Raw genomic sequence first — 16,750 nt, 5'->3', positions numbered from 1 at the left:
TGTAAGGTTTGAAATAAGTCCTTGTAGAACTGTAATATATTTCCCCTGAAACGGATTGATTGTTTTTTTTGCATGTTTGATTTAGTAACATTTCTTTTTCTAGGAAATTCTTGAATCTTTTAAGAATGTCCCTTGGTGGAGCCGTATCAGGGGGTTTAGGGCGTAGCTATCTATGGGCTCTGACCCACTGAATATCCGTTGTGTGTGAGGCTTCTTTTATGAGCTGGAATAATGTTTGGAGGTTTACTGGAAAATCTTGAGGTAAGACTGTCTCAGGGACTCCTCGGATTCACAGGTTTTTCCGCCTAATGCGGTTCTCTGGGTCTAGTAGTATTTTTTGGAGAGTGTAGATAACATCTTGTTGAGTGGTGACTTGTTCAGTCAGGGTGTGGACCTCTTCTTTTAATAGGTCTTGGTTGGACTCTAGGGTCTCAACTTGGAACCCTAGGGTATGGATGTCCTGCTTCCTGTCTGCCAATTCCTGTCTGATGCAGGTGCGGACTATGTCCGCTATATCTTGCTTAGATGGTAAATTATGCAGGATGGTTGCTGACAGCTGTGAGTTAGCAATTTTTTACCTTGAGCCATTTCTTTGCTGTGAATCTGATATAGAAGTTCTGTCCCCTTGATCTGTTTTGGTAGTAGAGGTGTCTAGTGGGTCAGTTGTGTGTAGAAAGCAGGACATTGTGAGAGTTTTCACTCCTAATTGTTTAGGAGGCTTGTCATGCTTTACCGTGTGTCTTGTTGCCATGGTAGATATGGTGAGTGTTTAAGTTGTCTAGGGAAGGTTTCAGGTGTTAGCCCAGTAAGGGGTGTTCAAAAGTTTGAGGAAGTCTCTGAGTTGGTATTAACAGCACCTTGGGTTATGTTCGATGGTTGGTTTACTTTAAAAGTATTTTTCTATTAAGCAAGGTCTTGTTTGAAAGCTTAATCTCCGTAAACCAGCTTCCAATTTATTAGGTTTATTGCATTCAAGTTGAACTAAATTAGCTATAGGTAGTGTAATATTAGTGCAACTTGCAGTGTCCTTTTTTATATATATATATATATATATATATATATATATATATATATATATATATATATATATATATATATATATATATATATATATATATATATATTTACGGTACTGTATATGGTATTGGGCTAATGAATAAGCCTGGAGCTGCGTTTAGCCAGTGAGAGGTGATGAATAGGTAGTTAACAGGACAGAGTGTTGCTGCCTGTATGTAGGTTAATTGGCCAGCTATTTATCTTAAGTACTGTCTGAGTTTCTTTGTGTGGAGTTTCTGTGTATTGGGTAGTTAGCACAAGGGGTGCGCTGTATTTGCAAACACGGTGCCTGGCCTTTAAAAGAGGCAGCGGGCCTCGGTGTGGGTGTTTGTAGGCCTTACCGATGTTGATCCCTGGTCTGCGAGTGGCGGCAGTCGCACCGGCTTGCTCAGAGTGTTCCACCAGAAGACTGGAGAGTGAGATTTCAGGCCCGACTTTCGGTCTGATGAATGACCGGTGCGACACAGCTGAAGCACTATCAGCTACAAAGCTGGTTATGGTGATGCTGAGGCTCTCCAAGGGGTGGCTGTAGGATGTCAGGGTTCCTTCCCCTGCATTTCAGTATGGGTTTACCAATGATTTGACTAGGTAAAATAAGTGATCAGTGAGCCTGCATCACAGAGCTCCGGAGTTACACTGCTCTCATAGCAGCTGCCGGCTCCGCCAATCCTAGAACATGCAATATAAAACAACTTTCCAATTTAATTGTTATCAGATTTGCTTTGTTACGTTGGTATTTTTTATTGAAGAGTAAAACTAGGTAGGCTCATAAGAGCTCAGGAGTGTGCACGTGCCTTTAGTACTCTTTGGCATCAGTGTTTTGCAACATTGATAACAGAAGTAAATTGGAAAGTTGTTTAATATTGCATGCTCTGACTGATTTATAAAAGTTTAATTTTGACTTTACTGTCACTTCAACCACCAACTTGCAAAACCAGCACTAGTTGCTGCTTTACTCTTGTCATTGGAGGTATAGTAAGCGGTTCCCAACTTGTAATATAGGTACTAGCGGTAAAAATATTGCAAACTCACAATCGCGTTTGCACTACTCACTAGGATGATAGCGCTTCACTTGTAATATAGGTACTAGCGGTAAAAATATTGCAAACTCACAATCGCGTTTGCAATACTCACTAGGATGATAGCGCTTCACTTGTAATATAGGTACTAGCGGTAAAAATATTGCAAACTCACAATCGCGTTTGCACTACTCACTAGGATGATAGCGCTTCACTTGTAATATAGGACCTTATGATTAATTTTATGTGTACCCCACCACACATTATCCCGTGTAAACACAGAATAAAACAAATGCAGTCATGAAGACACATATATTCATAAGCACTATAGCAGACACACAAACTTATTGAAATGTAACAACTGCTCTTTTTACAACGCTAGCGCTGGGATAATTTCTCCTTGTGTGCAAGAATGACAATTTAAAAGGGACAGTTTACCCTACATTTTCTCCCCTTTAATGTGTTCCCAAATTACCTGAGTGTATCAAATTATTTACAAGTAGCTCCTTTACCCTTATTTTGGCATTTGAAATAGCAGACTTAGCCTGTGGTATATCCCTACCTATATTGAAAGTTTCTATACTTAAGTTTAGGCTATTGACAAGCTATGTAAACACAACCAGCAGAAGAAATTACACTCCCTGTGGGGTGAGGGAGAAATAAGTAATAAAATGTAAAATTTTCCATCTGGGTTTACAGATAGATGTAAGATAAGGAAGCATGTGTATGTACAAAAAGTGATAAAATGAGATCTGATTTTACCTACAAGCACAACTCATTCTAATAGATTGTGCTTTTAAAGAACAAAACCAGCCATTTTATATACAGAAATAAAGTAGCAATTTCTCATACATTTTATAGAGCTGGCATAACAAGTCATCAGAAATACATTAAGGGAAAACAATTTTACAGTACACTGTTCCTTTAATGACACGTTAATGTTCCTCTATTGGGGTGGTTGCGTATCTGAGGTTTTTCTCCCTCTCCCTCGGTACTTCCCAGTTATAACCACCATTATGCAAGGTTCTATTGTGAATGGTGTAGAGCAGCGGTTCCCAACCTTTTTTCTCTCCCGTACCACTTGATTAGGCATTTAATTTATGAGTACCCCCTCTCTTCATTACCCCCACCCATCCCTCAAAATAAAGTACTTTTTTATAGGGGAGGTAAGCTATACCTGAGTGGCATACGACTGTACGTGTATCAACAGGATTAAAGCTCAGATCTCATTGTCAGGAGGAGCCCTGCTGTGTGGCTGGTGCCCCTGGTTGCCCCTAAACAGGGCCCTGGGGGGGAGTCAAAGTGTAATGATCATAAAAATAAATATTTGAATTCGTGAGATCAGATCGATATTAACCACCCAGCCACTATAGACGTTTTTAGTTGGAAGTGAACCAAACTGACTCAAGCAAGCACTAGCATTAGTACTTTACTTACCAGGACTGACTATAACTTATTTGGTGATGCAGACCCGCCTCGCCTGTGTGACTCGCAACCTCCAAGGCTCTACCACACGTGTCCACGCAGCTATGCTGCTGGAGTGCTGCTTCTAACTGCACACTCGCAGTCAAAATTTTGTGCACTGGGGTGGGTGGAGCAGGAGACTAAGCAGTCTGGTGACACAGGGTGAACATTCATATGTGGACCGGAGTCATCCACACCCGGTCCACATATTTCAGGTGAAGGGGCTCCCATCTGCCATGTCAGGACTTCACTTGTCATTTTCCAGCTGAGCGCTCCTTCCTTCCACAGTTCCACGATGGTTATTAGTTGATGACCCATTGAAAGTGCCCCCCCCCCATCTTCCGCCATTAACAACAATATTTTTGCATACCCCCAACCGGTCTGCCAAGTACCCCCAGGGGTACATGTACCACAGGTTGGGAACCGCTGGTGTAGAGCACTGAAAAGTGGCACAATGTGCTGTATCCATAAAAAAACACACATAATATCTGTAAGAAAATAAGACAAAGATAAGAGTCCACTGCAAAAGGTCTTTAATAAGGAATGTAAAGCAAAGTGCAAGGATTACGGGTATTAACGTCTTGTGCTGGCATGTAGGAACCTGTAATGCCTGTAGAGTATCTTCCTCTAGGATCAACCATTTCCAGCGGCCAAGAATAGTGCATATGTGCTTCTCTATATAGTACTATATGACAGCTGCTTTATTAGGACATCCTGAAAGCTACTAAAACCACCCTGGCTATGATCTGGCACCAGGGCAAGTACTTTTTCTGCCTAGGGTACACAAACAACCTGCATGATATTGGTGTATCCAGATCCTGGTCTCCAGCCTGTCAAAATGATCACAATATCTTCTTTCCTTAGGAACCCACGTACTTTACCTGCAGGTGAGAGAGTTCATTTAACCATTCAAATGACAGCTTTTTCAGTTTGTTCACTTATCACACAATTCAAAGTAGCTTATCACTGACTAAAATAATTATGTGCATTACAGACGTACTCTATACTGCAGCCTAAATTATATGTATAATTACAAAAAGGTAAAAGCAAAACTTATAAGAAACACCCTAAATATATAAGGCTTGGAGTAGAGAAGCAATTTTGGGTAACCTTTAAATACAGGTATATTAAAAGGGTTAATAACATTTTACAAAAATTTTAATTATTTATATATGGAAGGTCGTGGATTAATTAACAAACAATCTGCACATGATATTTTACAGAAAATGCAACCGATATGTGGAACACGTACAGAAAAAAAAGTGCATTAATCTTTCAATTAAAAAACATAAATTATGCTTACCAGATAATTTCCTTTCCTTCTGTACGGGGAGAGTCCACAGCTGCATTCATTACTTTTGGGAATACAGAACCTGGCCACCAGGAGGAGGCAGACACCCCAGCCAAAGGCTTAAACGCCTCCCCCACTTCCCTCATCTCCCAGTCATTCTGCCGAGGGAACGAGGAACAGTAGGAAAAATATCAGGGTGAAAAAGGTGCTAGAAGAACAACAAAAATTTGAGCCACCCAACAGAAAACACAGACAGGAGCTGTGGAAATTATCTGGTAAGCATAATTTATGTTTTCCTTCTTGTTTCATTACTTTTGGGAAAATACCCAAGCTATAGAGGACATTGAATGCTAACGGGGGGGGGGGGGGACAAGAGAGGCAGCCCCATCTGAGGGTACCACAGCCTGAAACAAACCCAATCACACAAAAACTGCTTCAACAGCCGAAAACTGCTTCAACAGAAGCAAAAAAGAACCAAAACATTTTAGGAGGACCAAGTAACTGCCCAACAATTATGACCATAAGAGCCAACGCCAGAGACCACACAAAATCACTGGTCCCAAATTGAGTACAAAAACCTCTGAGGAGACCAGAGTCCAGCTGTCTACGATGTCAAGCAAAGAACACTCCTCCATGAACACGACAAGGAGGACTACCAAGACTCCCAACACCTTACATTTCTGAAAAGGAAGATACACAGAAACAAAACTGACTATGCTAAAGAAGTCTGAAAAGACCTTGAGGCACAAACCCAGAACCAAAGGGAGCAACAGAGGGAGAAGCACCTTGCAGAAGAAAAAGTCTCCTTAGAACGAAAAACCCCCTAAGGAGAGCGGATTACCAGACTGCAAGAGAGACTAGGACATGTAGAGAATACTCCACAACTGAACATGTCAAAGAATAGAAAAATCAAGGACCATCAGCTGCATCGATACAAAAAAACGATGCAAATCCTTAACAAAAAAGTCTTGAAAAAGCAAAAAAAAATAGAACGCAACTGCCTGACCACAGTCCGCGTCCTAGCAAAAGGAAATGAACACCAAAAGTTCATGAACCTTGGTGAACAGAACAGAAACAGATATCTAGAATCTGCTTAGGAGCCCACATACCAGGGCAGAAGGCGACAGACGATACAACCCGTAACCGCATGTCTGTTAGGTAGCCAGGCTAACCCTCAGACTATAGGAACTAGTTGTCCTATCCAAGAACTGGCTAAGAAACCCTTTCTCCAGGATACCCTGGCAAAGGACAAGAGAGAACATCAAGAAGAAATATAAAAACAGAGAGAACCAACACCACCCCACCAAAACAGGGGGGGGGGGAAGGTCGCCATCCCAAAAGAATAACAAGGGCACAGCTACAAGCTGAGGAAAGGACTGACACCTTTCAGAAAAAACCCTCTGACGGAAACATTAAAACACCAAGGGCGAATACCCTGACAAACTCCATAATAAGGAGCACCCATAATGGAGAAGACCAAACCACGAAACGAAGTTGCAGCACAAAAGGAGCAATCAGATACCCTGATGCCTGCTCCTGTCAGACTGAGTCCACCCAGAAGGAGTGACAAAGTCGAAGAGGACAAGGAAGAATAAACTTCTCAAGCACCTAAAAGATCCAGAGATCTGCCACGATCCCCTAAGGGAAAAAACTGGGATAGGCATGGATGCCCAAAGAACCTAGATCGGATTCCACCAAAGGTACAGCTCAGAAAAACCTATTTGGGAATCCAGAACAAAGGTACACACAGAAGGAGAGTCCCTCGACCTCCTGCTGAACTCTCAGAGTCAGAAAAAAGATCTACTTCAGAAAGAACTCAACTTGTAGAAACACAGAAGACAAGGTCCTCAGAGTAGAAAGAATGACCGAAGATTCCCTGGAAAGAAAAAAGAAGGAATCCCAGAATACACTCTCCCACTTCCATGGAAGTGATAAGTCAAAAACCGCCCAAGTAGACAAAGGTAATTTACCAAGAACAGGGAAAGATATACCGCATACTGGAGACCAGTGCGGACTATCCAGAAATCTATGAAAATCTGGAAGATAGATAAGCAACAATGCCAAAACGAAGAATCTAACTGGGCTAAACATCACCCTACCACAGTACCAATGAAGATCTGAAGGAAATCTGCAGGGCAAGCCTATAGAGTACTTAAACTCAAAAAGGTCTAAAAAGACTTCCTGTCTGAAAGATCAAACAGCATCCAAAAAAACACCCTGGAGCCAACCCCAGGAACTCCAATCCAACGCAAAGGGTGGAAGGGACAAGAGAAATTCCTGAAAACTCCTAGCAGGTGATGGAGAAAACCAGAACCGCCAAAATCAGCAGCAACCAGAACCCAGGAAAACAGGATACTGTATAAAAAAAAAAACCTAGATCCCAAGAAAATCTAGGATCAGAACGAGGTTACTGAAAACGATACGGTCCCTAAATACCAGATTTCCTCAACATGATGACAGGAAAGTATCCATCTCCCTGAATAAGGAAAGAGAGAACCGTATAGCAATCCTCAAGAGGAAGAAGAAATAAGCTCTACATAGAGAGCATTGAAACCAAATAGAATGAGAGAATTCCTATGAAGCACCAATAGAGGGGGGGGGGGGGAATTTCACCCCTGCGAAAATGAGCCAGGAAAAAGACTCCAAAAAAAGTCACCCTTCCCGCCCTCATCAGGAGAGGAAAAACTCCTAAAGAAAACTGCCACAGCAGAATTCAAACTCCAAATCAACAGCTTTGCTAAGCAGGGTATTAACCCATAGACCACTTGGACTGCACACGATCCAATATCAGATGCCCAGCCTGACATTTAGGATAGAAGGGCTTCCTCTGGACCAAAGCAAAAAAGAAAACAACCTCTTGAGAAGAAGAAAGAAGAGAGGTAACTAGTACTCAAACATGTCTAGCCTGTTATATAGGATACAACAAATATGTTATAAACCTTAAAAAGAACAGAGATAACTAATACCCATCCAGAACCAGCCCGATATCTAGGATACAACATATCTGCTCAAGGGTCAAACTTAAAGTTCTAACAGAGCCAGAAAACTGAGAATAATAAACAGAAAAACATATAAGCTCCGAAGCTTAAACATAGTCTTGGACATATCGAGGGAACATCACCCCGACCAGAGACATCCTTTGTTTTTGTTCTTTTTTTCTTTTCTTTTTTTTTCCACCGTAAGAGTCCATCAATCACGAACATTAAAATCGCTAGTACCAGAATCCCAGAGGAGAAAAGTCTTCCCCAGAAGAGATTCTACAACATCTCGAGCTCTAAAAATAAAAATAAAACCCATCTTAACCGGATTATAAAAAAAATTAGGCAAGCACACACAAGTGATAGCCAAAGGGAAAGTGAAACCGACAGGTCCAGCCCGTCATGCGACACAATTCCTCAAGAGCTCAGAACTGGCAATCTGGTACAAAAAACAAAGAAATAACAAATATAGAGACGATAAGGAATAGGATCACCATTCCTCCAGTCGTCTAAACAAGCTCGCTATCTGATCCAGAAGACTGAGATTCAGCTGACGGATCAGAACTGGGAACCTCCAACATCACCAAAACCTCTCTCGGAAGTACACGCAGGCGAGTCAATCTAAATATAAAAGCAAAATTCACCTCCGTCGGAGCATCTGGGGGCTCTGACCCTGGAGGTAGCACCTCTGAAGCCTCAGAGGACACCGCTTCCCCAGAAGACTGATCGAATACCATCGTCCTCTTACATGCCAGACCTTGGGTAGGAGTACACGGATTAAGCCTTCGCTTGCACGTGGCAGGAAGATGCAAATGCACTAAAGCCATAGATATGGCCATGCAAAACCGCGTAGTAACCTCTGGTGGAAAAAAAAACTCCTTCAGGAGAAGGGGTAACAGTATTCGGGACAACTGCCTGTGTAGGAACAGAAGATTCTAGGGAACACACCTCACGGGATGCAGAATCCTCAGAGGCGGATGGCGCAGTTGTCTCTAACATCTCAACATAAGAAGAGGAGAACACCCTATTGCAGCATACGGAACATAAGTGAGAGGGCTGGGTTACCTGGGCCTCCCCACAATATGCACAGGTATCAAAATCTAAATGAGAGGAAACCCCCTCTAACATATCAGAATCCGCCATAACTTGACTAAGTAGATTATGGACAAAAATAACTGGCACCATACACCCCCAATGGCTGGGGCACTCACCACCTCCTATGACCCAGACAGGTAGAGAAACAGATCCTCTCCACAGACGCTTGGTCAGGAAAACGGAAATGGAAAACAAAAAACGTGACCGCACCCGGTCACATGGTGCAACATGCAGAATCGCTCACGCTAAGGAAAAGCGCACCAGTCTAATAAAACTGCGCAGCTCGAAAATTAACATGTACATTCCGTAATAGCCTATGAGACCAAAATGTCTCTACACATAAGCAGTCAAAATCTCATAACAAACATGATTAAAGCCCCCCACTGTTCAAGAATCCTCCTCAGGAGATATTAACCCTTGATTCCATAAAGCTAAAGGAGTTCCACTAAGACCCTGTCTTCTAACGTTAACATGCATGTAAAAATTGAAACGATCTTACTGGAATCTATGCCGTGGAACAGCAACACAGTCTTTCAAGTTTGACAGATTGTAGCAGCGCTTCTGACATGGACTTGAGTGCAGAAAGCAGGCAGCAAAACTCGTCAGCGCTGATTGCTTATGGAGCTGTTAATATGAGTCGGGAAGGTTTCACAGAAAAACTCTCCCTGCATCTCCGGACTCTAACTTTCATCAATGCTCTCACTGAGAGGCTGACAAGACTACTAAAAACTCCAGTCCCATCTCAAAGAGTACTACCCTCCATAAGGAACTACTCTGTAATCTTCCGACACTTCTCTGCCAACCTCCTGTGACGAAAGGCAAAGAATGACTGTGGGATGAGGGAAGTGTGGGAGGTATTTAAGCCTTTGGCTGGGGTGTCTTTGCCTCCACCTGGTGGCCAGTTTCAGTATTTCCCACAAGTAATGAATGCAGCTGTGGACTCTCCCCGTATTAAGAAGGAAATAAGGACATATTGAATTTAATTGAATTTAATTCCCAATACATATTTCTGATTACTTTGCCAACTGCTGTGTTACAGATTTCTACTTGTTATAAACATAAAAATGACATGCCACTATTCCTTCCCAACCCTCCATAGTAGTCTTACCAATTGAGATGCCAAACTGCACCCTTCGATCTACGTCATCAGCCCACACGTCTTGCTGTGCCTCATTGTATAACACAGGAAATACGCCCCTGTTCAGATGAGCCTGACGTGCCACCTGGGCATTACGAGTTACTGCAATGATGGGAGCCCGAGGCCGGTAACGGGAGAGAAGCTGAGCAGAGCTGAAATGGCACAGTAAGTGTGATAAAACCTCAAGACTGACAGAGAGAACAGGGAGCAAAAAGGAGGAAACAGGAAGTGAGGCACAGGTGGAGCTAAACATAGACTTGGTGCAGAGTTAGGAAAGAGAAGACGAGAAAGAAGAGGTAGGGAAGGAGAGAGACAGAAAAATTGCATTAAATATGAATGTGGAATGAACTGGGCAAAAGGAAGGTGAATGAACAGAGGTGTAGATTTACCATCCCTGCAGGCGGACAGGTTTGCAAGTAGTGAACCTTTCTGCCTGCAGTCACCACTTGCGATGTTGCATCACCTGCTCAAATTTAACGTTGAGCTAGAGCAGGGAATGTCAATTACCCAAGTGAGTGTCAAAGTGATTGCTCTCACCACTTCTGAGGTGGCAGAGAGGAAAAAGAAGCAGTTTCTGCTTCTTACATATGTGGCAAACAGGACTTGTTTATGCAACCCTGCCCCACAGAACCCAAAAAGCTGATCTATGCCCAGAATGTGTGAGAAAAAAAAAAAAGAGGGATAGAGAGATGGTGAGAGGGGGCTAGAGATGTATAAGGAGGCATTGAGATGTGGTGGGTGAGAGAGAGAAGGAAAAAAAATGAATGAAGGAGACAGAGAGAAGAATATGAGAAAGAAGGTGATACCAGAAGTTACTGACCCCTACGGTATGTTGATGATCACAGAAGGGGAAAGATATAAAATCACTTAATCAAGCAAGGCAAGAGATTCTCACCGGCCAGATGTGGTTAGGACAATGATCGCTGCAGCACAGCATTTGAAGGATGCCTCCACTGCACCAATAGCGGTCACCTCCGTTGGGTCCTGGGTCAGAGGGGTCAGCCTACGCAGCTCCTCAAACAGCTGGTGGTTGTAAATTGCAGCCTCAGCCTCCCGAGCGATCTGTGGGAATATCCATTACATAAAACACGGCAAAGCCAAGACTGTCACATTCTGGTCTGTGGCATTGTTACACAGCTTTATGCCTTATAAGGATACTTGCCCATGGTCACGCCCCTGACCCGTGCACAAACTGCACTGTAGCCTCTCTCAAACCCAAAACTGGATATCATCAATACAAATATATTGTTATTATATACAGTAGGTATAGGCGTTTGTGCCCTCTCACAAACTTTTTGAATTTAAATGTTCAAATTGCTGCTAGACTAGAAGATTTTATCCAACAATAGGGTTCCAATCCTTTTGAAAAACATATCCAATTATTTCTACAGGGGGGTGTGTACTCCCTTTACCTAGTTATTTGTTAACACACATTTGACAGCAGAAGAGCAGAGCCTACTCCCTCTAGACAAAGATTTATGTAAATTATGTTATATAGACCATAAACCTATTTTACCTACCTTCTCCTTCATATATAAGATTCATAGTACACCGATTCTAATCCATCCCTCCTCCTTGTGTCTTACACCACTATAAATCTTGTGTTTCATCACATAAAGCACACACCATGCACATAAAGCACACACCATGCACACATCTATAGCACCTGTGTCCCCATGTCTCACTGCACATGCTCACACGACACAGTATATATGTTCTACACCATCCCACCATGTCTCGCTGCACATACTTACATGACACAGTATATATGCTCTACACCATCCCACCATGTCTCGCTGCACATGCTCACATGACACAGTATATATGTTCTACACCATCCCACCATGTCTCACTGCGCATGCTCACACAACACATTATACATGCTCTTCACATGTTCACACGACACAGTATATATGTTCTACACCATCCCACCATGTCTCACTGCGCACGCTCACACAACACATTATACATGCTCTTCACCATCTCACCATGTCTCACTGCACATGCTCTTCCCCATCCCACCATGTCTCGTTGCACATGCTCACACGACACAGTATACATGCTCTCTGCCATCTCACCATATCTCACTGCACATGCTCACATGACAGTATATATGTTCTACACCATCCCACCATGTCTCACTGCGCACGCTCACACAACACATTATACATGCTCTTCACCATCTCACCATGTCTCACTGCACATGCTCACACGACACAGTATATATATGTTCTACACCATCCCACCATGTCTCACTGCACATGCCCACATGACACAGTATACATGCTCCCTGCCATCTCACCATGTCTCACTGCACATGCTCACACAACACAGTATATATGTTCTACACCATCCCACCATCTCTCACTGCGCATGCTCACACAACACATTATACATGCTCTTCACCATCCCACCATGTCTCGCTGCACATGCCCACATGACACAGTATATATGTTCTACACCATCCCACCATGTCTCGCTGCGCACGCTCACACAACACATTATACATGCTCTTCAACATCCCACCATGTCTCACTGCACATGCCCACATGACACAGTATATATGCTCTCTGCCATCTCACCATGTCTCACTGCACATGCTCACACGACACAGTATATATGTTCTACACCATCCCACCATGTCTCGCTGCACATGCTCACATGACACAGTATATATGCTCTCTGCCATCTCACCATGTCTCACTGCACATGCTCACATGACACAGTATACATGCTCTCTGTCATCTCACCATGTCTCACTGCACATGCTCACACGACACAGTATATATGTTCTACACCATCCCACCATGTCTCGCTGCACAAGCTCACATGACACATTATAAATGCTCTCTGCCATCTCACCATGTCTCGCTGCCCATGCTCACACGACACAGTATATATGTTCTACACCATCCCACCATGTCTCACTGCACATGCTCACATGACACAGTATATATGCTCTCTGCCATCTCACCATGTCTCACTGCACATGCTCACATGACACAGTATACATGCTCTCTGTCATCTCACCATGTCTCACTGCACATGCTCACACGACACAGTATATATGTTCTACACCATCCCACCATGTCTCGCTGCACAAGCTCACATGACACATTATAAATGCTCTCTGCCATCTCACCATGTCTCGCTGCCCATGCTCACACGACACAGTATATATGTTCTACACCATCCCACCATGTCTCACTGCACATGCCCACATGACACAGTATACATGCTCTCCGTCATCTCACCATGTCTCACTGCACATGCTCACACGACACAGTATATATGTTCTACACCATCCCACCATGTCTCGCTGCACAAGCTCACATGACACATTATAAATGCTCTCTGCCATCTCACCATGTCTCGCTGCACATGCTCACACGACACAGTATACATGCTCTACCATCTCACCACGTTTCCCTGCATATGCTCACAAGACACATTATACATGCTCTACACCATCCCACCATGTCTCGCTGCACATACTCACATGACACAGTATATATGCTCTACATCATCCCACCATGTCTCACTGCATATGCTCACACGACACAGTATACATGCTCTACACCATCTCACCACGTTTCCCTGCATATGCTCACACGACACAGTATACATGCTCTACGTCATCCCACATCTAACTGTATATGCTCACATAACACACTATACATGCTCTACACCATCCCACCATGTCTCACCGCATGCTGCATCTGTACTGATTCCACAGGATACAGACCCTTGGCTGTCTCTCCAGATAACATGATACAGTCTGCGCCATCTAGCACTGCATTTGCCACATCGCTGCTCTCTGCTCGAGTTGGTCGAGGTTTCTTAATCATGCTTTCCAACATCTAGGATAGGCCAAATACAATTTAATTATAAGAGTGTAACCAAAAATTACATTTGAATAAGATAGACCAAGTGCAACATGTATAGCAAGTGTGTTGTGCATCAACAGGCTGGGAGCAGTATATTATTCTATGCCTGTGACTTATCTCAGCGTCAAGCACAGCCACTTGGGGTATATCCCCACTGATTTCCTTAAGCCCTGTGGTTTGCCCTACTGCTGCTACGTTGTCCAATGGGAATCTAGGAGGCGACACCCCCCTACGTGACGTCTGAGGAGGGAGTCTGAGCTGATCAGGCTATTGGATTCTATCGGATGATCCCACATGAGTGAGGAGAAGAAGCGCCCGCCAAGTTGCGGTTGAAAGGAAAGTGCGACTGCTACAATCCACTCCCTGGGACCGGACTGATCACGCCCTTAGGGGTAAGCAAATTGTGTAGATTGCCATTCAGTATGCTATTATATTTTGCATAGTGACTGATTCTTTAGCATACAGCTCCTATTGGGACACTACTGCTGTTGTATTTTCGGCATTACTATACGGGCACTTTAGTGTAAGGGAGTATTCCTTTTGTTGTTACAAAACATCTAGGATAGGCCCAGTACAATTTAAATTATAAGAGTGTAACCAAAAATTACATTTGAATAAGATAGGCCAAGTGCAACATGTATGGCAAGTGTGTTGTAAATCAACAGGCTGGGTGCAGTATATTATATTGCAATCTCCCCTAGAGTCTTATTACCCAAGCCAGTAAATATTTGTCATTTTTCTATTAAAGCAAAAAATGTAAACTGAGCATGTGCAAAATCTTTCATCAGCACTAATAAACAAAAAAGACTTTGCAGACAAAAAATGTTAAAGACCAAGATGTCTAGACAGCTAAATTTGGAAAGTCCAAAAACCATGTTTAAAAATATTATATTTTGGGGGGCGGAGCTAGCCTAGCAAAGGAAGCAGACGTGCTGTGTCTGAGCTCTCGCTAAAGTTGATCCTTTCTACACAATAAAAGTGCTTTATTGCACATATTTGGAACAACTAGCGACACTTTTGAGCGAGGGGAGACCTGAGGAACCGAGCGGATAAGAGACTTCTGCCTCAGCATACAATTAATAAGAACTATCTTAACGGACCCTCCAGCTGTCTACATATTGCTCCGGGGACCGGAGATTCTTCACTCCTTCCTACCTACGATACAACTTAACAGAGCGGACACTCAAGAAAACCCCGGTGGGTCCCAGAAACACTGAGGGGCTTACCTGAGAGAAGTGCAGCTGGAAAGCGGTAAAAGGGCGCGAAATAGCGCCATTGCTCGGAGCCGTCACATACAGAAACCGGAAGAGAAGGAGGGGGTGAGTTCTGTGGCGGACGCCTAACTGGTAAAGCTGTGGGCTAGCGTGAGGTGGGAAGAGAAGCGGAACACAGGGGCTCACATTTGAAAGCCTAGTGCAAGCTAGCAGCAGATATAAGTGTGCACATTGAGCTGCCTTAGTGATTCTTGCCTCTTACACAGCTACTTTGACGGCTCTGAAGTATTAGAGAATAGCTAGAAGGCAAAATAACCGCACCGCAACTGGATAATTAAAATAAGTGAAAAGCGGAGGAACAACCACTTGATAGCCAACCCCCACTGTTACACCAGACACAAAAGTTTAACAATAAAAAGGAAAAGGGTTAAATCTATGCTACACCCCATTCACTGTCCCATCTCCATGATACATCTTAAGAACTTTTCCATACGGCTGCAGTACAACACTGACCCCTGCTGGATTTATTAAGATCTATCAGCAATACTTTATCACACATCTAAGGGACAGTTTTAAAGGGAAGACAGTTTTTTCTCCTCTCATCTTCATTTCTTTTGGCCTGATTCTCTCTACTCACCCTCTCCCCCCCCCCCCCTTTCCTGTCAGACCGTAGTGCTGATAGGTCATACCCCACAAACCTTTTGCCGTGATCATCCTGTGAGGATAAGTTCCCTGGGGAGAGGGGAGATACCAACATATCTCTATATAATATCAAGATATCAACTGCATCTGAGATTATACATTCTGGAGAGAGGGGAGTCAGGGACCCACCCTACATCAAAAACTGCTTCTGGAAAGTTATTTTAACACAACCACTGGGGAGATAAGAGCCACGAAGTTACCTCCTTTATACCCACAGTGGATTATATCTGTTGATAGTTGACTGATAATCATATCGGAGAGGATAATGTGAATAACAACCTAATTACTGTGGGGGGACCTGTAAATTCTATTCCATAATGCTTGCAACATCGAAATAAATCATACCATGTATTGAGAGGGAAAACAAAACCTCTTGTATGCCTAAATGAACTATCTGCCTGACTAACTAATATAAAGCCAACTTTGCAGGGTCATTTCTTTTGCACAGGGTCACTGTTTATGCAACTGACTACCCAATCTGAACGAACAATTCCAATCAATAGCGATCTAGATCCTCCCCCTACACCATGACCTCTAGAAGACCCACTAAGGGGGATAAAACAATAAAATCTACACCTGTATCCACATTCTTTAAGAGTTCTCAAAATAATAAACAGCAAACAGATGCAGAAATGGAAGAAGAATCTGACATCGATTCTCAATTAGCTCCACAAGACAAAAGCCCACTAACGAAAGCTGATCTCAGAAATTTGGTTTCCAAGAAAGATATTACAGATAATTTTGAAAAATTATGGGAGAAAATTGATTCTATACACACATCTGTCACCAATAGCCTCTCTGAGTTTAAATCTGACTTGATGGAGATGGGTAACAGGATTGAGACACTAGAAGATCAAAAGGATGCCATGGTAGATCAGATGGATGAAATATCCCAATCAGTGTCCT

General features: G+C 43.1%; 1 protein-coding gene across 2 annotated transcripts in view; it reads right to left on the bottom strand.

Moving 5' to 3' along the window:
- Positions 1 to 4,055: 4,055 nt before the first annotated feature.
- The window catches only part of PKLR (pyruvate kinase L/R), a 116,574-nt gene continuing 103,879 nt past the window's right edge, over positions 4,056 to 16,750 (bottom strand). For both annotated transcript variants that reach the window (XM_053703268.1, XM_053703259.1), the window contains exons 8-11: positions 13,749 to 13,901; positions 10,937 to 11,103; positions 10,012 to 10,193; positions 4,056 to 4,420 (exon numbers count right to left, since the gene is read on the bottom strand). In XM_053703268.1, coding sequence (XP_053559243.1) covers positions 4,314 to 4,420; positions 10,012 to 10,193; positions 10,937 to 11,103; positions 13,749 to 13,901 — 609 coding nt within the window. In that variant the 3' untranslated portion in view covers positions 4,056 to 4,313. The remainder of the gene's footprint in view (positions 4,421 to 10,011; positions 10,194 to 10,936; positions 11,104 to 13,748; positions 13,902 to 16,750) is intronic.

Source organism: Bombina bombina, chromosome 1 (genome assembly GCF_027579735.1).
Source record: "Bombina bombina isolate aBomBom1 chromosome 1, aBomBom1.pri, whole genome shotgun sequence".
Taxonomy (NCBI): domain Eukaryota; kingdom Metazoa; phylum Chordata; class Amphibia; order Anura; family Bombinatoridae; genus Bombina; species Bombina bombina.
The sequence above is the reverse complement of the archived record's forward strand: the minus strand, read 5'-3'. Positions and strand labels throughout refer to the sequence as shown.